The 26,330-nt window shown below is 37.1% G+C and overlaps 1 protein-coding gene across 4 annotated transcripts in view; it reads left to right on the top strand.

Annotated features, from left to right (window-relative positions):
* Positions 1 to 25,273, top strand: part of LOC105205582 (small conductance calcium-activated potassium channel protein) — a 154,917-nt gene extending 129,644 nt beyond the window's left edge. For all 4 annotated transcript variants that reach the window (XM_039456594.1, XM_039456596.1, XM_039456595.1 and 1 more), the window contains 4 exons: positions 5,783 to 5,893; positions 9,880 to 10,007; positions 10,105 to 10,174; positions 10,544 to 25,273. In XM_039456594.1, coding sequence (XP_039312528.1) covers positions 5,783 to 5,893; positions 9,880 to 10,007; positions 10,105 to 10,174; positions 10,544 to 11,173 — 939 coding nt within the window. In that variant the 3' untranslated portion in view covers positions 11,174 to 25,273. The remainder of the gene's footprint in view (positions 1 to 5,782; positions 5,894 to 9,879; positions 10,008 to 10,104; positions 10,175 to 10,543) is intronic.
* The last annotated feature ends 1,057 nt before the right edge of the window (positions 25,274 to 26,330 follow it).

Genomic DNA, 26,330 nt, shown 5'->3' with positions numbered 1-26,330 from the left:
ATATAAAAACGTTTTAGTTTAAGCTTAAATAAAGTTGTTTGTTATATCATTAATGATATGATTCACTTTTCCACAGTAGACCCCATATTTATACTGTTAGATATATTTTTAAATTTCATTAAATTTAAATATAAACAGGTGAATGAAATTTAAATTCTCTGCAACTAAAAAGACTGTTAATATACATGTTATTAAGATTTAAGTTTATATTAACTTAAAAATGTGTATTGAAATTTAATATACTTTTCATTTACTGATATGAATAACATTTTAATTAACCGTAATTAAAATAACTATTAATGTATATGTTAATGAATATATAAATATATATTCATATATACACATGTTAATTTCATTCACATTACTCATTACTTTTCAGTTATACGTTTCTCATATTTTATTAATGCATAAAATAATTTTTATAATATCATGTTTATCAAATTTAATGAACACGTTCATTACATTTAACGCTACTGTAAACTTGGTTATCGGTTATATCATTCATTACTTTTCAATTACTTGCTTAGCCACAAATTTCCAGTTATATGTTATTTAAAATTTATTAAGAAATTTTTAACAGTGTAACCAAATCTTATTAATCATACAACAAAAATTCCTTTTAAAAGCTGAAACTCCTTACAACACATTTGATTTCGATTGCAATAACGTCACGTGGTAGATATAATATTGCAAAATACATAAAAATAGTTCTTCTTTACAACTTTAACTGCAAATATTTCAAAATTGTGTCATGATGGAGCAATTTGGAAACCAAATTCGTATTGAATAACCAAAAAAATTATAGGAAATAACTATAGTCTCATTTAGCGTTCATAATAGATATAAAGACAAAATTTTAAGTTTTTATCAATTTTGAGAATCTATTAACAAAATAATAGTAATAAAAATCTTTTGATTTGTTTATTTCTTGTAAAAATTTTATATTTTTCCATTTGATTCTTTTAGGAACGAAATTGTTTTCGATATGATGCTACTGATAAACTCATACAGCATCGATTGTTGAAAAAAAGGTTTCAGAAAGGTTTCAACTTTTCACATTTGATATGCAACACTTCTAAAAGGATTCTGCAAAAATATCACAAAATTTTGCAACAAAAATGCTTCTAAAATCTAGTGTTATAAAATATTGCAATACAAATGTTTCTAAAATCTATATACATGCCAAATTTCTAAATTTTCAAATTGATTTTTAAAATTGTCTGCTTGGGTATGTTAACATACTCAAGCAGATAATTTGCTTTGTTGCTTTCGCTGACTGGACGAGCGAACATTTTCTAAATCCGCATGTTAGTTTATATATTATGCTTGTGTATTATGTTACATATATTATGCATTCCTTTATTAAATACTTCAGAAATCATTTACATTTATTATATTAATCAGATTGCAAATAATAAATAAAAACGTAGAATAAAAACACTAATTTTATATAATTTTTAATACTTGTAATCGTCTGAATATAATAAATTTAGATATTGCTTTTGAAGTACATTAATTTTAAAGTATATGCATCTCTCCTCCAGAAATAACATTTAAATTTATTATAATTAGAGGAATACGATCAGCAATAGTTCTAAAGGAACTTTTAATCATTTCAGCAATTTTTTAATAACATTTCAGAAAAATTTTAGGTTTTTCTAGTAACCTTTCAACAACTTTTTTGCACGGGTTTCAAGAGCAAGAATCGTGTATATTTTATTACCTCAGAGACGTCTCAAATGTATTGGAAACATATTTCGCAAACTTTATGAAATGTTTTATTTCTTTAAGTCGAAATATTTCTGAGGCATCTCTGAAAAATTTTGATGCTGTATGAGGAAGACTGATTTAGCGTCATCCAGGTTAAAAAAAAATGTATTTGTTGATTTTGGTGGGAAAATCATCAATTATAACTGTATATATTTACTTTAATTAAAATTGCGTTCTCAAACAGTAATGATACAAAGGAAACATTTAGGTCTTTTGGAATGCGCGGTCGTCCTTAACAAAATCCTTCTAACAAGAGCGCAGCATTACGCGCCTCGTATCACACCGATCACGCCGGTCGTTAATCCTTGCTGTAGTTACCGCAAACTGCGGGGGCACAATATACGCGACCGCAACCGAGTCGAGACGCGCGACTCCGCAGGCATGTGTAACCCGATGTATGTAACTTGCGCGTTAAGCGCCGAGCTTCATTACAGCCGGACAGGCGTAATGAGCGTCGCGAGCGGGACGATCGATCGATCTCGGCCGTGTGCCATCGCGGAGATCGCTCTCGCCCGTGATTTGTGCGCCACCACGTCGTTTCGGCGCTTTCGGTTTACGGTCGTACGATATAACCGCCTGTAATTAAAGGCAACGCGGGGATGCAATAAACGCCACGTCCGGTCGTTCCCTCGGGGAACGCCCGAGCTGTTCCTTATTGTTGTCGTACCTAGCCTTCCCTCCCGAGATCCCGTTTCGTGCAGCATCGCCCTCGCTCCTCGCGTTGATCTGGTTAGCACGCGCAGCTATCGCTGTGCTACGACCGGCGCGGCTAGTTCCAGCGGTATGAGCTAATTCCTCGTAAACTTCCGCTTTCTGAGTACAACGATTGTTTCCGGAAGCCCAGTGGCGATCACAGTTTACAATATGCTTCGAAATCCATCTCCCCTACCTTTACGAGACTTTCTCTTTCACACATACATATACACACATATGCTGCCTCTCTCTCTTTTTCTCTCATGTATTTCGATGCCGTCGATGCGTCTCGTAAACTCTACGAAATTACTCTCCACTTGGAGTTTCGGCTATTAATTTCCAATGGTGAACGTGTGAAAAGCAATTTCATCCAGCTACGTCCTCTCCTTGCAACGCAACAGACGGACCAGCGTTGAATGAGACAGATTTTAGAGAAAATCAACTAAATTAATAACGTAACTAAACATATCGATGGTCTACTTGCAAAACGCCGGTAACTTTTTACAGAAGGAACAATAAACTGCTTTTTAATAACATTACAATACATTATATAATATTTATTATAACCGCCGCCGGAGCGCTTCATGATTGCTTTAAGGGGATGCTAAACCTAAGGCCGAATTTCCTTGACGTCACTATGGCCCGGTTTATCATTATCTAGTTAACTTATGGTTAAACTTAATTTAAAGTTTTAACCAATAAACTTCATCTATCGCATCATCATGGATAAAGTCCATTGGGTAAAATATCAGGAAAAATTTAACCACAAGTTAATCAGATAATGAAAAACCGAGCCTATTACAGATTCTTCGAGCGAGAGTCAAGCGACACGGGGTCACGCGTGGGGCGAAGGGTAATATAGCCCTAAGGCCAGACGAGCAAGCTAGCGCTCTTCGTCCAACGCACTCATGAATATATCATATGTTCTTGTTCTTCGAGTTTAGCGCCATCTACATGCAGTAAAGGCACATCAGAACATCCTTTTTGTTAGGCGTTCAGTCGTAATTTTACGGTCAGTGTTGTTTGCGCTTGTTTTTCCAAGATCTGCCACCGTCACATTTTGTACGTCCGAGTTACATAATTTCTACATTAAGGTAAAGTTAACTTCAGGTGACAACTGTACGAGTAAATTTTTAACGAATTCTTTAACGTTCAGTTCGATTTTCTTGTAAAATATATCATTGCAATGTATTTTTTATACGTACTTCAATTCTAGAGACAACTTTTGTGATTCTATAAAGCCAATTCGAATATATTCAGATGATGTAAATCTTGATAAATTGCGCGACTTTAGCATCCCCTTAACATCATTAAAGACGCCCAAGAGGCCAGGAACAGTACTGGGTACAATGATACCAAAAACTCGATTACAAAAATTTCAGATTTATGATGTTTTGCACATAAATCATCGATATATATGTATACTTAATGAAAATTATTTCATATTATTTTAAATTCCATTTTCTTGTTTACTTATTTAATACTTATCAAACGTCAAGTTACAGTTATATAATTATTAGTTATCAATTTCTCACTCAACAATATAACTGTTAAATACCGAATGTGTTATGTAACAATTAAATTGTTGAGTGAAAAATTATAACTAATAGCTGTTTAACTAATTTGATGTTACTAATTAAACTGAATATTAATCAATATATCGAGCATGGTTAATTAATGACCGAGACGTTCTTTCTCTCATTCCTATTTTACAGTTTGCAAGGAGAGTGTTATAGTCTTTTGTAAGCTTTATATATCTTCGAAAATTCTTCTTTTCGGTGATCTCAATTTTTAATCCATCCATACAGCACAGAATAATTACAATATTGTAAAAATATTTTATTGCAAATCTGCAACATTGCAAAAATGTTGCAAACTGTTGCTGCAAAATTACTGCAACATTGCAGCAATGGTAAAACTTTCGTCTTTAAAAATATTACAGTAAAATGTTGCAGCAATATTACAATATAATAGTTTGTGTCAAAATGCGTTTATAAAGGTATTAGCATGCTTTTTTGTCGTTCCATCTTTGTTGTAAGTCTAATGAACAGTTAAGGGAATAACAAAGAAGCGCGTTAACATCTTTATAAGCGCTTTTTGAATATGAGCCAATCTGTTTTGTTGTTTCTGATAATATTTCAAGCGTCATTGGCATAGTTGGCATATAGAGCAGCCAGGAATCTTATTTGTCCATAAATTAATTTTTATACAAAGGAACGAAGAATTTTACTGTTAAAATACATTCCCTTTATTTTCGTCTTTTAACTCAATTTTGAGGACTCACCTCTTCAAGGCTTTTATTTCGTTAAAATGTGGGCTCAAATATTTCATAACAATGCGTCTTTTACTCTATGTTGTGCGGTTTCTTAATTACGAGAAGTAAAACTCCTCCGCGTCCGTCTGATAGCGGTGCTGCTTGCAGGTGAAGCATTAGACGCTTTTCCAAATATTTTTGAAACGTTGCTGTAACATTGTTAAAGTTATACTGCAAAAAAATTTTCGCAATGTCTCTGTAACATTGCACTGCAATATGAAATGTTGCAACATTGCAATAAACTTCTGTACTGTATGAATGTACTCTTTTAAGTAAACCAGTGAAAATATCACTTATGAAAATGATAAAAAAATTTCGCTGACAGTCAATGAATATTTCACACTTTGCACTTTTATATTTCATACTCACTAATATTATTAATTCTTTTAATACATTAAAAGAAACAAATTTCGTGAAGTAAATATGTTATTAGTATTATTCAAATAACTCTAATTTTAAATTGGATCAGTAATATTTACTTCAAAGAAGTAACATATTTATTTGTGTGATGTAATTATTAAGTTATTCGAATAATATTAGTAACATATTTGTTTGAATCACGTAACTTTTTTTTCTGAGTGTGAGTTCTTACTGATTTATAGCTACATTTCCTGATCGTCAGCGACTTTTTCAGTGATAATATACTGATTCCATTTTAGAGAGTACGTATTTGTTTACTCACCATGCTTTTCGATCTGACTACCCAAATTCGATTACGTCTTGCTCTCGAAATCGAAGAGAAGACTTTCCGAAGATATCAGAGAATCTACAAAGGACCGTGAGAAGTTGTCGCGCTGCTGGAGGAACGTATCTTGAATAAAATAAAACGATTCTTTTCATTACATTCGACTTAAGGTTAGCTTGACGGATCGACGAGGATTGAAAAAAGATCCTCTCTGAAGACGTAGGATTCCCGGGAAGTACGCGCGGAGAGCGGAAGTTTCGGAGATCTAAAAATTTCTCTTTAAGAAGCTCACGAGAGATCGCATTTTCCTGAAATTTTAGGGCGCCGGGTGTACCGCTTTACTGGTGGCAGTCGTCTCCAGGAAGCTCGAGCTTACGCGGGCGGAGAAGCACGTGCACAACTTCATGATGGACACACAATTAACGAAAAGGGTAAGGCTGTTGCTTACATCCGTGGTATTTCCATTCTAGCATTGTCAGACCTTTGTGTTAACAGCAGCCTTGTGGCCTCGTAGTGCGGAGGAAAGGGAACATTACGCTGCCACGGCAAAACGCTCGCTACACTTTCGCAACAATATTCCCATCTATTAACAGACTGTAACGTAAAGTAATAAGAGGTATAGCAGGCCCCGTATAATGCAACGGAAATACGTATTCTAATTTAAAATTGATTGCAAAATGTGTGCTGGAAAATGGCAAAAGATTAGTCAGTAATCGAACCGAACAAAAAAAGGTAGCTGTAATCCATATCGAGAGTACTAGTCTATACTATAGTCTTATATTAACCTATACTAATCTATAATGGTTTACAGTGGTACGTTCCACTTTTATATCGACCAATATCGTGAAGAGATATACCTGCTATGTTCCTTTGCGTTTGAAACTTTTTGTTTGAACATTCATTCGGCTCATAAAATATAGCACAAAAATGGCTCTGAAAAAAAATGTATTTTCAGTTTTCAATCTGCAGACGTTATCGCAAGTTTTGCGAAACTCTTTTCGTAAAGTAAAATAATAATATTACAACAATGATACAGCGCTCCGATCGTTGCTAAGCAAATTTAATTAAGAAAAGCAATTTGAAATATAGAAGATTAAAAATAATTTTTATGTAAACTGTGGCTAGATTAAATTAACTTCTTCTCTCGTTTAATTATAAGTATTCGTACTTAAACAACGCAGAAGATTAAGCTGAAAATTTTACAACCATGTTACTTCTCTGTATTGTAACAATTAACTGTACGATGTTTTCACCGTGCTATCTATCTTAGCAAGTTTCTGAATAAAGGAAAGCAACTTTTAATGATATATATGGCAAATAATAAGTTTCTAAAGTAAGATGACAAGTAGTTATAAAGGAAAAAGTTGTACGTGAAATCATCTTGGTCATTGTTCTTTGATTACGAAACGATATAAATAAAAGAAGGGCTAAAAATCGATGAGCCTGTAAGTAACAGACATATATCATTATAACTGAATTCGTATAATTCTCAATTTACAATTATTACAATTTACGATTATCTAAATTACAGAATTCTTAGTAGTTTTACGTTACTACCTTGATATTTATGGTAAAAATTCTTTAATGATGATGGAGATAATGCGTGGCTTTCAACCAGAGACGGTATAGAATTTCTTAAACAAAGAGAACGTCGGCAAGTAATTGCAAGGGTGGTTTCGAAATTACACTCGCCGACACAAGAATCAGAAAAGTGAATTAAGCACGTAATGAGAGCATGATGGATATTATTCTCCATATATATATATATAGTCACTCGCCGACACAAGAATCAGAAAAGTGAATTAAGCACGTAATGAGAGCATGATGGATATTATTCTCCATATATATATATATAGTGCGACGTAATTTTCCGGCAGAGCCACGTAATAAGAAAGTATCCCACTGCGAGTAAGGTTGCTTCGGAAATAAGCGGACTGCATGAAGTCGCTTTGACCTTTAGGCAGAACGGACTTCCCTCCGTTGCCAATCTGAATTCTTAATTTTGATGTCGCGGCACCGAGGACGTGTGTCACGGTATTAAGAGTCACGACGGCGGATGTCACAGAATTCGAGAAAAAGACGAGCAAAACCGACGAATTCCGGGAATCCACGAGAACGCGACGCAAGAATCCAGGAATCTAAAATTCTCGTAGAATCTCGAAAATCTAAATGGTTAAGCCCCAGAGGAAAAGACTTGAAACATTACAAAACCAGCGTATACACTAAAAAAAAATTTGTTAACTTGATTGGATTTTTCAACTCGATTAAATTTCTTCATACCCTTAATTTAAAAACATTTAAATATTTGACATTACGTTTAAATATCTAAATATTAAAAGTATCTATATTTATTTCAAATGTATAAATACTTGAACTGAAGAAATTTAATTGGAGAAGAGAAAAAATTTAGTTAGATTGACAACCTTCTTTTTCTTGTCATTGTAAAAATACGTCTTAAGAATCGTGTAATGTATGTACGTTTAGAAACTTGTGGAGATGTAAGCATCCGTAAAGATTCGAGTTTAGATTCGACAACTAAAGTGCTTAAACAATTTTCACTGTTCCTCTGTACAGACGAATAAGACAAAGCGCGTGTCAAAGTAAAGAAGTACTTCTTCACTTATCGTCCTATCGTCTGTCCAGGTAAATAGATCGACATTCAAGACAAGTTGGCTAATGTGTCATTGTCATTTTAGCCTTTGTCATCCCTCGATAGGAACGCGTCGTCGATCGATTTAATCTCAACAAAACTTCTAAATAAATAAAAGCGCGACTTTTGAAGTGAGTCACGGGGAACGATAATAAAACGCCTGCTTGTAGCAGGGACTCGCAAACGCTTTCCGATATCGCGAGACGGAAAATTTCGCCGTTTCTGGAACACTTTACAACAATAATGGGCGCTATAATTCACCGCCGTGTTTCATTGAACCTAAATTACAAGTTGAAAAGTCGGCCGCCTGCAGTTGGGACTCTTAAGCGGAGAATATTAGAAGGTCGGCGGAGAATATTAGAAGGTCGTAATACAAAAACTTGGAGTAGTTTCGAATGCTTTGGGGACACGAGATTTGGAAATTGCGCGCCATAATGACAATCCAATTATAAGAACAAAAACAACGTCGGCGAATTCGCAAATCGCTCCTCGTAGGCTCGGAAAATTCAGGAAACCGTTTAGAATCGGATGAAAAATGTAGAAGTCGGTAAAATGGATGATTTTCCGACTGTCACCAGTTTTTGTACGAAAGGAAAACTTGACAATCCGTTGAGCTAGTTCCGCATATCGTGACACAATCGATTGGCCGATGTCAGAAGTGACGAGTTAATGCGGTGATCCATGACCCTTCCGTATGCGAAGACACGTGCGGGGACTTTATTCAAAAATATTCCGAGCATATCACATCGCGTCTCGTGCTTTCAAAACAACGATAACACGTCTGATAATATTTTTTTCACGATATTCCGGGAAACCAATTTAATTAAACGGAGCTCGAAATATTCTATTTGTTTAGGATTCAGACGGATCGAACGTTCCGCGCAACGTGAGTGTGTGGTTGCATAAGTACGGCCGCTTCTCTCTCCACCTCCGGATCGAAGCCTTCAACCATACGGCTACTGAAATAATTATTAGCCAGCGTTTATTTATAAACCTTGCAAATATCAAGGAGTGGTAACGTAGAGCTATATACACGTGACCGTATCGACGAGTCTTTTTACGCCGTTTTAACCCTCGGACGCATATCGCTTTTTTTCACGTCGTTGCATAAGCGGAATCGATCTGATCCCATCAGCGCGGGAACAAAACAAACGTCAGTCCTCTCAAAACATGGGGTTTTTTTTCCCTCCCTCGGCCGTGTAAGATTTGCGTAACGGGCGCAGATGTATTTTCCCCCAATAGTACTTACCGTGCAATGGCACGAGTGAAAAACGTGATCATGCAATTTTCTTTCTAATTGACACTCGTACGCGGGTAAAAATACAAGCGTGCAACGTGAAATGTACATTTCCAACGGGGCATTAATTATTCCTCGATACTAACCCCCAAAGATGTTGAAAAGGATAATTGTCCGTGACATTGAATATCATAGTTAACGAGCTGTGCAATTAATGCTATAGCATAATGTTTACTCAGCGAATATAGTTTGAATAATTCTGTCTAGCGAATTGCGAATGTACATCACGTACATCCTACGACAGGTATTCTTTTCTCCTATAAATAAAATTATATAACCCTGAGGACGTAATAAATGATCTCTTCATCGTCTAAGGTAGAAACCTTGAAAAACTTTTTAAAGCCTTTAAGAATGACAGGGATATATTTCCGATAAAATATTGATATGATCCCAGAGACATCGTTAAAATATCGACGAAGGGTTTAGAGCTGAAAGGTCTTGAGTGACAAACGCTGTCCGCTCTGTTGCAGTTGAAGAACGCCGCGGCGAACGTGTTGCGAGAAACGTGGCTGATTTATAAGCACACCCGCTTGGTGAAGCGCGTCAATCCCGGACGCGTGCGGACCCATCAGCGGAAATTCCTGTTGGCCATATACGCGTAAGTCGATACCACTCCGGGCTCCCCGTTGTTAGATCACTGTTAATTAGGCCAGCACGTAATCACGCTCTGTCTCGCAACTACCTCGAAATTTCAGACTCAGAAAGGTGAAAATGGATCAGCGTAAATTGATGGACAACGCCAACACTATAACGGACATGGCCAAGGTGAGGCACGATCCTAACGAGGGAAACCGCCCTCTCGCAAAGCTCGATGGAATACTGCAGCATATGAAAGAGATTAAAGGGGATTACATTTCAAAGCTCTTGTGACTGTTTAGATAGAACACTTCTCTTCCAAGTGAAGATTTTGTCAATTATTCCATTTCTCTCTGTAGCTAAGAAATTTAATTCTATAAAACCAATAACATTTTTATCGTTCCTTTACCGTGTTCATTTAAAGAGAAAATTAAGTTTTTCACAATGTTGCGTAAAATAAGCAGTTTATCATAGAACGCAATAATTTCTATATTTTCATCATTGAGAGCAGATGAATGTATCAACGTCTTTAATGTATTGTCTGGTCCTTGTCGGCAGACGCAAAACACCGTCTATGAGATCGTCTCGGACATGAGCACGCGGCAGGACGCGGTGGAGGAGCGTCTGGTGGGTCTGGAAGACCGTCTGGTCGTCCTAGAAGAGAAGCTGACCTCGCTGCAGGGCCAGCTGGAGATGTTGCCCGAGGAGTTGACCCGCTGCCTGGCGCAACACGCCGAACGAATGGAGCAGCGGCGTAACTTTCTCCATCCGGACACCGCGGTAGCCATGGCGGCTTCCGGCGGTGGCGGCGGCGGCGGCGGCGGTGGTGGTGGCGGAGGAGGAGTGATCTCATCGGGTACAAGCCTGGGTGTTTCCGGCGGCAGCGTCGCGTCCGCCGCGCACCACCCCCTCGCCAGTCTCTCCAACTCACCCCTGCTACCACACTCGCGTAGCGTACCCAGCGCGCCCAGCACCATGTCCCTGCACCCATGGCCGGTCAGCCCGGTCTTACCGCCCGTCTCCAGCCGTACGCCCCACCTGGTGCCGGAAACCGGCAGGCATCATGGCCTCAGTCACTCCGCCACGGTGACCACCACGACCTCGCAGTCGGCCACCAGGCTCACTTCGCAGGCCGGCATGGGTGGACTAGGCAACAGCCAAGGCTCGGATACGTCGGCGCACAGCTGAGTCTCGTCTCTGCAGCCGCAGCATTCGTATTAAGGCTCCTCGCCGATTTTGCGCGTGATTACGCCTCGCGGTCGTGCCCGCAGGTTAGATATTGGTGCGTCACCGACAGGACGTATCGTAGTTGATACAGTTCTGTTAGGGATATAATCGCGCTAGAATCGGCCGCTATTCGCACAAACGAATGTGAGAATTCCCGTTTAGAGTGGTGTATCCTCGTCCGTGTCAGCCTGACTTGGCGATCCGCCTGACAATCCGTATCTAATCGACGATTTGCAAAAATCCCGCTTTTGCCAGGCAAAAAGCATTATAGAAACAACTTTGATCACTGGTTTCAAGTTTGAAAATAGTTGTCCCAACGAGGGCAACTAATCGCGTTATCTGACAAATTTCCGTGCATAGATTCGTAAATTAGTTCGTTTACGTACGTATTTCTTTGGAATTCTTGCATTACGCGTAGCTTCCTCGGGATTAACAATTCTTTTGTAAATTCCAAAGTAAACCAATTAAAGGCTCTCGTGTGGAGCATATGTTTCATATGAAGTACCATTATTAAGATTCGTGATTCGTTTTTATGCAGACCACAGCTTGGAAATATGATTGTCGAGGACACACTGCGTTAAGCGGGAGTTCTGTGATAGCCCGGTCATGGACACGACCGTACATTTTCCGTGCAAAACTCGTTTAACGATGGGCCTTCTTGCGCTCCGCGCGTACCTTCGAGTCCCCTCCTCGAAAAATCGGCTAAAGATCCAATTAAGATGGCGCGATAAGCGAGAAGATTTGAATTCAGAAATTGGACGTGATTGCGCGTGCTTTTTAACGTAGCTATAAACCATAAATCACTCGGCATTCATCCTTTGTGCACCATACTCCTCAATTATCTAGTTTTCCGCGAGGGAACACGTCCAATCTCTCGATTCTTCTGATTGTTCACTTCTGTCAATCCCTTCCAATCCCTCAATCCTTCACTCGCCAATCTTGGCAGGAGTACGCGATCAGAGGAGAGGGAGATCATGAGAGAGAATTGAGGATGAACGAAAAAAGGGGAAATCTACGCGATCGATGTGATCGATCAATTCCGGACGAATGGGGGAGGAGGGGAACTCCCGGGGTACGTGTGGCTTCTTCCACTGGCTGCGCGCTGCTCCCCTGCCCAACTTGCGTGCCTGAATAACTGTTTTCTTAATAATTAAATGTACATTCAACACACAGGAACTCCACCTTGTATCTCTGTATACCTCGTGAAGAGCGCGGACGGGCATAACGTGCGTGTACAGGAAGCGCGTGTGTGGACAAGAACTGGCCCGGAGGTAACTCAAGCTGGCTCTTAAAGCCTCGCTCTTAATTAAGGTAAAACCGTCCTTTTTCCTCCCCCTGACGGCGGTGGTACTTAAAGAGCTGCCGTTTTTCGTATTTTATATCTAGAGTCAATGCTTAACGATTTTCAGCCCAGGATAACGTATATAATCCTATAATCCTCACTTACGGTAATCCGTACGCAACGATCTTCATACGACCGTTCTAAATATTCGACAAGGTGCCGCCAACTCGTGCGTCTCACAATTTCTACATTCGCGTGGCTCGTCAAAGTTCATGGCTCGCAAGCTCCGTTCGCGTTAAGTAAAAACATCGGAGATCACGAGTCGAGCCACGCTCGAATGGAAGAAAACGAACTCGGCGTCGCGCGGTCGCGTCTAATTCGCCGTACATGTGATACCGAGCACAAATCACGAATATAACTGCCATGTAACATAGATGTAAAACAACTATATTTACTTATATGTTATGTAACGGTTATATCCCAGCAAGCACCAAATTACAGTTATGTAACTGTTACTTATTATTTCCCACCTAACATTGTGAATGTCATATAACACGTTATATAACAGTTATATTGTTGAGTATGAAACAATAAGTAACAGTTATAACTAATTTGATGTTTGCTGGGATACCTAATTCGTGAATTGTCTTCAGCTACGTCGCACGCGCGTACCCCACGGATATATATTTCTCCCCCGTTTTATTTTTCCATTCGAGAACCCATCCATCCCAACCTGCGAGACATCGGCAAATTCGACTCGCCATTCGTATAAAACGGCGCGTTTTCGCGCTTTCCAAGTCTCTATGTATCCTATTCCTTGGGACGGCACCTCGAGGCATGCTTTAAGGGCCGGCGCGAAAACCCTGTGGGTCTCTAGGAAACGTATATGAAGAGAGAATGCAAAGTGATCTTATCCGCTTTAACGTCCGTAGGTTATATAGGATATTATATTGTTAGGTGTATAACTGTACATGGCGCACGGGTACAAAAAAGCAGCTACGTTTCCACTGAGGGAAAGAGGGAGGGAGGGTAGGTGAATGGAGGATGGAAGAGGTTGTTGAAGATTTTTTATAATAGGACCGCGACCGCGCGCGGGGTGACACGGCGCAGCGCGGGGGGTAGGCTTAATTAAATGGATCGACTAGACAATGGGGAAATTAATTATTTGCCAACGACTTCCCGTTCGGAGATGTGTTCACCAGGTTTCCTTACTCGCCGTTACTAATTGTAGCCATTATCATTTTAAATATACCTGCATTAATTTACCATCAATCATGGGAAGTAATGCAGATTACGCAGAGCACCGCGCCATTGCTTTAAATTATTGCTCTTAATAATTTTGCGAGGCACACAATATTCTCTCTCCCTTAATATATATCTATATGCGTGTACATATACATATATACGTAGGAAGCGACCGGCAAACTTGAAATCTCCGAAACTCCTCTGTGAAAAGGAAACGTTGAACGAGGAAGCCTGGGGAAGCACTGAAGGCATCTTAAAGAGCGTCCCGGGAGGGACACGAATGCGAACTCACGGTTGCGAAATTCCGGGATCTGAAGAGCCTCAAATCCACGAGGATCTGGATTTATCGATCGACGCGAATCCGGTCCCTTCCGGTGCGCGACGTATGTTTGCTGTAATTCGCAGCGTTTATTCTTTCAAACGCGATATTTGTCCCGAAGATGTTCAGATCTCGACGTATCGGCACGACGATGTCTTGCTAGCGCAACCACAACCGAGATTCAATCGGGGCTCTGCGAGGTGAGCTCGAGTGCAACTCTCTTGTCCCTTCGGCATCCGAAATTAGACGTAAGACGTTGTTAATAATTAATTTATAATTATCTTCTGTGAGAAAAAACAACAGATTGAGAAACTGATGCGCGAAGTTATTTGTAAAATTCATAAAATTAAATTCATTTTGAAATTGAATGTACAAAGACAGAGATAAGTTTAAAAGTCGTCGAAGAACGTTTAGCAGACGAGATTTAGTCTAATCGAATAATCCTATTTCCACTTCGTTCCGTTTAATTTAAATTTACTTTTGCCTTTGCAACTGCTAATTAATGCGACGTCAAATTCTTCGATTCAGTTAACGTTAATCTTATTATATCTATCAATGAATTTTACGGAAGGGAAAGGAGAGAGATCGATCGAGCTACCTTCATCCTCGGCCGTTCACAAGGAAAAGCTCACGCGGAAAAAGCTCACTAACGCGGATAAAGTTGGGACCTGGTTTGTCTTGTCCGTCATCGTTTCATTTCGAAAGCATAGTTTCGCAGCTAATCGCAATGCGAAACGGGACCAAAACTGAACACAATTTTCACAACGTTCTCATACTGTCTCCCCTCTCTCTCTTTTTTTTCCTCTTTTTCCCCTCTTTTCTTACAATCGAACAGATTTTTCATCCAGATAAACGAGGCGAATAAGAATTAAAAAGTAAAAAAGTTTAAAAATATAGCTCGCGATAATTGTGAATACTTAGTTATCTTATAGTAGATTAGGAATTTATTCAGAGATGGAAAAATAATTTCCTTACTTAACAATGACAAATATTTTAACTAATAAAAGAAGAATTTATGCAGTGCTATTACGTGAATAACATTCTTGTTTTGTAGTCTCAGATAATTTGTTTGAGAGCAATCTTTTAATAAAAGTCGTTAATATAACGTAAGAATTTGTAGAACTTCTTCTTTCTTCCTGAAAAAGTCTCCAAACTTTTGCTATGCTGCAACTCATTACACTTTCAACACGTTTCTATTTAATCTCTTCTCTACTTGACTTGATTTCATCAACGGTATCTCGAATCATTTATTTGAAGAAAATAGAAATGAAAAACAAAAGGTTGGTTCGAAAGCTTTCACGTGTAATCGATAGCTTCGGTTGAATAGAAAAACATTTAATGTTTAACTTTCTTAATTTTTTGAAAAAGTAGAACCATCCGTTTTCACAGAATGTATTTTTAGTATTCAAAGGAAATATCTTATTCGCGCGAATACGACCGTCGTTTATTCGTTCTCTCTATCTGAATGAAATTTTCAATCCGAGTGGTGTCCAAATCTACTTTCTTCCTTCCATTTATCTTTAATTCTCCCTGGACTTTACCCATTTCTTCTTTCTCCTTTCTTCATCTCTCGCCTTCTCTCTCTCTCTCTCTCTCTCTCTCTCTCTCTCTCTCTCTTGTTTCTTATTCTATTTCCGCATCCTTGTTCAAGGAGCATTTCTATTTCGCGCGCGACTCAACGCACTGGACACGACAATTCCACGATATTTTTATATAGATTTCTTAAAAGTGCATTATGGTGCCAGGAAGAGACCACGCCAAGTATAAAAACGTAAACATAAAAGCAGTCTCAATATTGGAATCTTAGGTGATAGACACCGACTCTACGATATTATTAGTACGTAATATAACGTGAATATGTAGATGATTACCGAGCTCTTCGACGTAGTGAAGCTACATGGCATCACGATGAGGGTAATGAAAGAGAGAAAAAAGAACTTCGAAAAAAAACCGGGAAAAAATGAGCTTTTCGCAAGCTGCATTTAGAGTGCATGGAAGTTTGATAACCGATTGATTTCTCGTCATTGAATGTATATCGAGTATTTCGCGAGGAGAGAATCTGCTTCGAATTTTTGTGAATATTATAATCAACTTGGAATCGACTTTTTTTCCTAACTTTATCGGTAATTACGACACAATTAAACTTGAAGCTAACCGAAACTTAACTATAACTATTCTAAATTTAATTAAAGTACCTTTTGTCTTAGTTTAGAAATTTAATAGAGTATTATTATTTTCCAAATTAAAATCTAACTGAAATAATGTTTCCATGAGATAATCAACATGTTGATATTTTATTACCTATTTAAATTTCCAAGGTTTAACTCATTAAAATTCTTTGATACACAGTATACGCGAAATACCTTTGAAACTATACTTTAGTTTCTAATTTCATAAACAAAAAAAAAACTCGAATTCAAAATCTGTCGAAGCTCCAAAATTTTAACGCATGCTCAGAGCGAAATATTCTGTATAATGTCTTCATCGATCTTATTTAATTCTTCAAAAAATTCTGACACGTTGAAATGTTAAATATCTATTATATTAGGCTTACGGAAGTTCAAATCATCAGAAAGTTAGAATCTCTTTACGAGACTTTAAAATTTATATTGGTAATAATGGACCTTCTCAGCGCCTTTAATACTTGGAATCTATTGATCCTTCGAACTTTGATCTATAAAATTTGCATACATGTAAATTTTTGGAATAGTCGCTTCATGTAATGGAGATTCTAAGGATTTTAATTTCTCGAAATAACGGAGATCCTGTGAGCTTCAAAGCCTTAAAGAACTATGGTTCCTTGATATAATGAGACTCGTTGAAGGATTAAGGTAACTCTCGATCCTTGAAAAATTACGCAGGACCGCAGGATGTCACGTTCATTTTAGGAATTTATAAAAGTAAAATCTGTGCTTTCGTAAAAGAACACAGAGTCCTTAGAACCTTATAGACTCTCGTTTAATGAAAGGTGTAGGAGGACGGGATCTTTGCAGCCTTAACATTTCAAGCCTTGGCACTCGCAAGTTTTTCACTACCTGCGATTTTTAAATTGTCGAGTTTGCGAGACAGTTGGTTTAGCGTGCATGAAGCGTGGGAATGGAACGGCTATTCCTTTCTTTTCGCGCGCTTTTAATCACCGCGATTTATCAACCGGAATTGAAAATACGATCGATTTCCGGTGCAACGTGAACTACCGTTTTACTGGCCGAACGGCAACGCGATATCTCACACGAAGAACGGAGAAAAAAAGGTCGAAGGTGTCGAAGATCGAAAGTCGGTGATCGACTTAATTCTTTACACGCAGAGTTAACAGTAAGAGGAAAAAAAAAAGAAAAAAAAAATATATATTAAACGAGACGCAAGGAGCAGAAGAAAAAGAGTTAAGCGCGCGAGCGTGCGTATTTATATGAGCATTACAGTTATTACTATCTATATTCGTTTATGATTGTTATTGTTATGATTATTAACGAATTATCGTCACGGCGATGAATAACGGTAGCATTTAAACGGTTTTAACTCTCAGAGAGACACTTTGCGGGAGATCTTATACCAAATATTATATACCTAGAGCTGGGCTGTCGCCATCTAACTGTTACGTAAAATGACCAACACAACTATTAAAGTAACGTATTACCTATTAATCTATAGGGTGACCTAGCGACTATGTATTAAAGGAACGTGGTTTTTAACGAGCCTCCTTTTCCTCTATCTCTATCCTTTATTCCTATCTCTATTCCCTCTCTCTTTCTCTTTCTATCTCTCTTTCTCTTTCTACTCGGAGAACATTGGAAGAACTCACATAAGACGCAGCGTAACGCGCACTGTTGTTATATCTACTTGTGCCAGGCTGTTAATATCATCGTTACTGTCATCGCCATGTACGCAATTTCGAAAGTTTAATCTGTCACCTTCCCTTTCACTCACCTGGACATTGAACTAGTCGTTTCAATTATCGTTGATCTCCGATCAAGTACGGAAATCCAGAATTCTCTCTAGAATTAGTTTACTTAAGTACACGCATAGGCATTGAGCATAGCCATCATCACATAGGTTCTACAATTCTGGCTCCATGCATTCAGCAGACTTGAAGTTTCTACAAAACATTTGTCTTTAATACTAGAAGTATCGTTCTGTTCTTTTTAATTAATATTTGTTGTATAAAAATTAAGAGTCTAAAATTTTTTCAACATTTCATCAATTACCTTCTTGCATTATCCTGATGCAAAATTTGGCCCTTCATTTTCTTTAGTTTCATAATAATTCATTTGCTTGGTCCTTTTAGAAATTATCAATATCTTTTATATCTATTCTAGTATTAAAACTTTATTTTTTCCCCAAAATTTGTGCCCTCTCACTAAGTTCCAAAACTTTGAAAATCCGAGGTCTCCTCTAGTCTTCAATCGACTCGGTTGGAGGATCGAGATTTTCGAATCGCGAGAAAAAAAAGTATACCAAGAACGTCTCGGAACATCGCCTCTTTGCCATCAGCGACATTATCATCACGGATGAAAGCATGCGTTTCCAAATCATGCGGAACATTACGATCCTTCCATAATTTTCGCCATTAAAATTCAACAACGTGCACCACAATGCGCCCGCATTGTAACCTTCGCCATCAATATTCAGCGTCGCTGGGCATGACGGCTATTACCTCCTTTCCCCCATTTCTGTCATGCACCAACACACCGCACCATCGACAGCGTTCATGGATCTTGGAACAAAACGGACTATTAACGACTATAGAGAAAGTTTCCTCCCTACAGGTTTAGGGCAATAGGTCTATATATAACGTAACATATACCCTCCCCTCAGATACCATATACATTATATTCTAACTCAGCTAATATGATATCGCGTAAGTTGTTACTACTAATTAGTCTTGATTACTTTACGACGGCGGACATAGGGAAAGGCACAAATTAGTATACATAATTACGTACGTATATATACATGAAAAGTCTATACAGATATAAAAGTAAAGTAAAATACGTATTGAATAAACTGAGGATACATACATACATTCGTTAGAAGGAACAAAGGCGCACCATTTAAAAAGGCATGCGAAGGTGCATCATCGCGCGGTAGAAAAACAAAAAAAAAAAACAAACAAACAAACTCGTAGGGCTAAAGTGGTTTTGATACTATACGAAGCACCGAGAGCGAACTTTTCTTACGACGAGACTTAACGATATTTTTTTAGACTCCGCTAACGAATCGACTTAAAAAAAAAAGTAATAAGAGCTATGCTAATCGTGCGCACGCCAATCGCGGCGATCGGAACTTCGCGGCACGTCGACCGTTAACGCATTCCTATCAACGAGCCGATTTTCCCGTCTCTCTCTCACCTGATCGACATGCATTATCGACGAACACACGCGGACTCTCCGAAACTGTTGGATCCTCGAAGCCTTCCTCGACTCGGGAATGTTTTGAGCCTCTGGATTCGAGAGAGCTGAGTCTGCGAAATTCTGTCCTCGGATAAATCTTGAAGTCTTGCACTGAAAAGAAAATTTATTGGTTTAATCTGAAACATTAATATCAACCTGAATTATTTGGTGAAATGTGAATAATCCATAATTTTTATTAAAATAATTAGACAAATTTGATTACTCGGATTTTGATTGAGGTAACAGGCACATTTGCATGCATTCTGATTTTCGCTACGCTGAAAAAATTTTAGTTATATTAATTGGAAATCTGGTAGATTCAACTAGTATGTCTATTTAAAATAAATTAGAATTTTTAATTTTATCAGATTTCCTAATTAATTATTGTGTAGACCAAAAAAACCGTATTGTTAGTGTAGATTTTTAATTTTCTCTCGTCTTTGAAACTCAATTTTAAAGACTCGCAAGAGAAATCGTTTAACTAGAGTAGAAATAAAAAAATGTCATAATGCTGCACCTTTTATTCTATTGTGTATGGATTTCCTCTAAATCTCCAAACACAATGAACGGACTAAGGAATAGAGAACAGGGAGTAAGCAACAATATGTTGAATAAAGTTGCTTTATACGCTTTTCTTATTTAACATATTGAACTGTTCCTTATTCTCCGTTATTTTGCCTGTGCTTTTCATTGCGTCTGAAGCTTTAGAAAGAAATGGAGCAAGAAATAGAACCGCCGCATCCATCTAATGACGCTGCTGCAACTTAGCAAATACCTTGTTACAGTTGTATAACTGTTTTAGTTATAATTTCATATTTAACAATATAACTGTTATATAACAAATGTGTTATATAGTATAACAGTTACATTGCGGAGTGGGAAAATTAAGAGTTATATAACAGTAACTTGATGTTGCTGGGAAAAGTTTTGTAGAAGGAAAAAATTTAACTAAAGAAGTGTTAACCAAATTGTTATTATCATCATATTTAAACTTTTTGTTTCATAGCAAAGAATCTGATCATAATAAGAAATTCCAATCATTTTTACCAAAATTTGCTGCACATTTCGTTAATTTAACCATTGTTTTCTGTGTGGGACTCTGGATTGAGCGGTAATTGCGACAAAAACTTCAAGTTCAATCAAGTTTCCTTGAAATTAGCAAACGTGGAACATTAGATACAGCGACTCCAAGATAGGTACATCTTAAAACTTCGGTTTTTTCAAAGTTTTTACAGCTAAATACGAAACGCTATTCGGAATGCTTGAAACACGTTGGAATTGTACAATTTTGAACTTATCCTCATAGGATTTCGAAAATCTTTGCATTCTTGAATGTTTATCATTTGAAGTATTTGCAAAACATCTTTTCCAACATTTCTGCATTAATGAGTCAGATCAGATTGTTATCGTGGCCAATACCGAATGTTCAATGTTGCATTATCTATCATGCAAATCGGAAATTCCGGATATGTACATGTAGAAATAAAATACGCTTAACAAAAGCGTTTCGAAAAGTTTTGCTATGTCTTTGAGATTTATGATGACGTATCGAACGAAATACAAGATACTGCCCGCCAATCCCGGAAGAAACGCATCGTTAGGCACCCATTGTTCACGCAATCCCATTAAAAATACGCGATCTTTCTTCCTCACTCTGATACGAGAACTCGCATTTTGCATACTTTAGAAGGACGCAATAGAAAAATTTTCATCATTACAGACTTCGCAATTTCTTGAAGGAAATCAAATCGCAGTTCTGCTATCAATTGATTTCTGAACTTCTCCGGTAGAATTATTTTCGTCAAGTTGCAATTTCTCGAAGTGAGAGAATCAAGTGGCTATACAGAAAAAAAAACAATATATCAACAATCATTGTCCTATATATAAACAAAAGTATAAAATCTTTAAAATGTAATAATTTTAAATTTTAGTGTATTTTTTTTATATTTTTATTTTGTTATTATAACAAATAGTAAAAAACAATACGTAATTATTTTAATAACAATAGTTTAAAAAATTCTAATTCTTGGTTGGTAGATGTCATTATTTCTTATCTAATATTTTTTTCTCTCAACTCATGAAAATTATTATTGAATAGTGATAAATATATTTTTCTTATCAAAAACATGTTACTAAATTTCTTCGTGTAAGCGAGTTATGTTCATTTAAAATTAGCAATTTTTTTAAAGATTTTATATTCTTACTTACATATGAGGCAATGATTATTGATTTGATATTAATTTTCTTTCTGTGTGAGAAAAGAGTCAAAGTCCCTAAAAACAATGCACACGCGCGTGAACCTTTCATTTTATCTCGCAAAATATTTTAAAGAAAGTATAACTTTATAATTGTTATAGTTGTAATTCATTGACTAACAAGAAGATCGACTTTCTTCGCAGCGATGTATTTTTGTCAATCTTTCCGACTCTTTTTCCGGCTATCGTCATTATCGCGGCTCTTAATTCTTGCAGGTGTGTTTCCTAAAAATGACTCGGACATGTTTCTTTCCGATCGTCGAGTGTCTTGTTCACGCTTGTTCATACGCAAACGACGTATCGTCATCGGTGATCTTCAGACTCCGATCGGTGTCTCCCCTTCATCAAGTTTGTATTGGCGCTGTAATTGATTACCTCGAAACCCAGGCGATTCGCAAAGCGACCACCCCCGCAAGGGGAACGTGAATGTTCCTCTCGAAAGACTTTTTCTACGCTGCATCTTCTGTGTATCCTTTCGATATTGAGCTGACTCGAGAGGTCGAGCTCGCGAAGAAGTAGCATACAGGGTGTCATGTTAAAACTTACATCGTTGCTCGAGAATCATACAAGCGCGATATGCGGTTGGACGATTGTCCTTATAGTTATAATTATATAATTACAGAAACATAACATGTTTGCATCTCGGGATTAGCGGCGAGCCCTTCTTTCATCTACGAGTCCTCTTAGATCAATTTGGAATCGTAGATGAACGGAAATTCGTTAGATCCCCGGAATTTATTACACCCGCCATTTATTAAAGATCCTTTCTTTCGACGGAGACATATAGCGTTGACTGTAAACGTTAGAAGTTAGAACGACGACGATCTCTGATTTGAAATTCGTATCCCTGTAACTTCGATCTCGCAGGAACTTGAAAGTTAGTTCAGCGAGACGTCCCCTGAAGCTTTAGTGTAATTTAAAGAAATCTTCAAATTGCGAATAGTCCAAAGTACAAGTACCTAGGATTCTGAATTCGCGAGGCTATTAAGTAAAATCCGCCATATTCCTAGACCTTTGAGCTCTCCGAATCAGATACATTTGCATAATTTTAGAAACTTTGCGAGCTTTAAATCTTTAATTTGCTACGAAAACGCGCGAGACCCCTTCGAAATGCCACCGGTTTCCCAGATCTTTATGATTACATTATATATACAAACATATATATACATATATATTTTTAGGCGTAATATATGATTATAACTATGCCTCACGTCGAACTGAGAGACGCGACGATGTCGCTTGTCGAAACAGTCAGGCGTTTCTGTGATTCCTAGACTTGAACGATATAAACGACGCTGAGGTTCTCACACTTTTAAAAGAAAATTTACGCGGACGATAGTTCTCGTTCTGCGCAAGGATCCCGGCGGCCGCTTGGATTCTGGCGGGATTTACTTTTCATTCATAAACCATTCGAGTGCCAACCCGAGACTTGACTCTTTGAATAAACAAAGACGAAGTGATTCTCCTGTGCATGAGATTACTGTCAGAATTGTAAAGTCAGAGAGACCTAAAGATTTTGCGCCGATTATGATGTTCACGTTTTTTTTTTTTTTTTTCATAACCAATAAACACTAAGTTACGTAAATGTTAGTTGTAATTTCCCACTCAACAATGTAACACACTCGTTATATGACACACTCGTTATATAACAGTTACATTATTGGGAAATTATAAGTAATATTTAACTATAACTTGGTGTTTGCTAAGTAGTTTGATTAATTAATTCAGGCACTTAAATTTTAACCGCGTTCGGCGGGCGCGCTATTTATAACATTCTATCTTTATCGATCATCAGATACAAAACAATGATAGAATGAAGCAATAGCACTGATAGCGTTCTCTCCGAACGCAACTTTTGTCTTATCTCTTTTGTCGCTCGCATGATCTTTAACTGTTCATAAAAATATTCATAATTCTAATTTATGCGTAGTCGAATATGCACACGTAATTATCTTTTATATCCTAATAAATAAAATATTAGCAGTACACCAGCAGTTTGCTAGTAAATTCGAGCAAAATATTTGAAATTGGTGTCATCTGCTTCCACGTTAAGTTTATGTTTTGCCAGCAGAGGCTGTCGACATAATCTAACAGCAAATTGTTAGCACAATCTGTTATTTTATAACTATTTAAATAGAATGTATGCTAAGAAAAGAATTATTTAATTTTAAAGTAATAAAATATTTTATTTCTACTTCCACTTCTCAAATATGTTTTAATTTTATACAGTGTTTAGATTGGAAATACGCATGTCCATTTCCACCGATCTAAATCAATTCTGATCTCGGTTTAACTTGATCTTTGTCTTTTTCTCATTCCAATTCGGAGAAAAAGATAAAAAATAAGTCAGACTGAGATCAAATCTACATTGACGTAAATAACCATAAAATGTTTAAAGCTATTAAAAATGTTTCAACTTTAAACGCATTGAGCCCATTTACATTAATTTAACTAAACTTTAGATTCGATTTAACTTACTTAACTGCTATTTCTTAGAATTAGAAAAAAGACAGAAGGTATGTTAAACCGAATTTAAAGTCAAGCTACATTGACACAAACGGGTCTTAGCGTTTGAAATCTAAACACCAACATTTAAAATTAAAATCTTATTATTTGAAAAACGAAGACAAAAATAAAAGATTATACATTAAAGTTAAACAATTCTTTTATGAATGTGTATATTATTTAATACATGAAGCAAAAGTTTCTGCTCAGTTTTCCAATTAATCTGTCACCGTCTTATAGATTTCTGCTGGTATTCTGTTGACAAAATTTGTCGTACACATTGTGAAAAATTTGCTTTTTAACAGATTGACTATCTGGATATGTTTATACAGGTATATAAAGAACAAATGGACGAAAAACTTATGTTACGAAAAGTATTTCAAGGGTGAAGTGTCCAAACTCGCTACTAATTAGTTATAATTATAATTAGTGTTCACACGGGGCGCGTTATTATAATCACGATTAATAATTTAAGATAACAGGATAAGAATGCTATCGTCCGTGTCGCTTTAAGGAACAAAAATTCCACGCAACGAATCTTGAAAGTAGTCAATATCTAATCAATTCCGAGGATAGGATCAATTCTCTTAAGGGGGATAACTAAATGGAAGGAGACAAAGGGAGGAAAGCATAACCCCAATAAATTTGTAAGCGAGAAGGCGTTTTTCGACGGTGAACGATTAAGTATCTTCCATTATTAGAGACTCGGCATCAACGGTGGAGAGCGTTACGGATGAGTTTGCCATAAAATGTGGGGTGCGATTAATGCGAAGAAGTGTGTATGTACATACGTCACGTGTATTTAATTATAATAGCGACGACAGAAACGTAGCGCATATTTTTAAAGGAGAGAAAATATACGAACGCCATGGCACTAAGTGACCGATTAAATTGCGAATCCCGCGTTAAAAATAGGGCCCGGTCGATATTCTTTAAAAACTAGCGTTAATCACGAAGCTGATCGATCATTATTAACGAGGGACAGAACGCGCGTATGTAAACTATTACGATGTCTATGAACCAACGCGTTTTCATGCCGAGAACAAATAAATTTGCAAGTCAGAAGGATTGCGTTCTGAAGCTTTTTTATTACTCCTTCCCCCTCCTTTTCCCTTATTAATTAATTTGTTGCGATTAACTCACTATGCCTAGTGAAAAAAAAACTTATATTTATCTTATAATAAAAAATAAATTTTTTACATATTTTAAAAATTATAAGATTTTAAACAATTAAGGTAAAGTCATCTATTATTATAAGATAGGTCCCTACACAAACAGAACGAGTTACAATAATGCCAAAATAACATCAAAGTGAATCGTAATTGATCAAAAAGTGACTTTTAATGATCATTTTGCAATCATTTTGACGTCGTGATGACTCCCTGTTCTGCTTAGGTAATATAAAGTAGAGGGATTTCCGCCAAATTAATAAGCGCATATGGTTTGATTCATCATGAACTTATTATTTTTGGGGTGAAATCTATTTAGCAACATTATTCACCTTAAATTCTTACACCTACATGTAATATTTGGATATGTTTAATCTTAACAAGTTCTGTAATATACCAACTTCAATTTGCGTTGTAACAAAACGAAGTTAATGTCAGTTAATGTTTCTACGACTCATTGGTTAATGCACGACGGCGAATTGGTCAACGCAAGCAGAGAGGAACCTGAGAGCGGCTACGGCGGCCTTTTTCCTATAACGCTTCGAAACTCCCGTACACTAGTGACGCACATCTATTCTGGCCAGAATGGGAACTACGTGTCACATCCATTTTGCAACCCGCCGTTAAAAACAGTGTGGTGGTTAGCACGGACAACAACCTACATCCATTTCTCGAGAGATGGATGTATGTAGGTTGTTGTCCGTGCTAACATCCATTTTGCTGTAAATAAAATCTGACGCGTATCGCGTTTGTTGCATCCAGAACAGGGGTCGAGAATGATTAATTACGTCTACTTTCGCGTAATTTTTTATTTATTATAGTCTGAATTATTTACATTAACATTGATATTAATACATATCAATACGTTTATGCCCATATTTTGCACAATCATATTTTTACTTAAAAAAGATGTTTAATAGTAACAGAGAGAATTTGGTTCTTTAATAAAGAAACAT

Source organism: Solenopsis invicta, chromosome 13, assembly GCF_016802725.1.
Source record: "Solenopsis invicta isolate M01_SB chromosome 13, UNIL_Sinv_3.0, whole genome shotgun sequence".
Taxonomy (NCBI): domain Eukaryota; kingdom Metazoa; phylum Arthropoda; class Insecta; order Hymenoptera; family Formicidae; genus Solenopsis; species Solenopsis invicta.
This window is presented reverse-complemented; position numbering and strand designations above follow the sequence as displayed.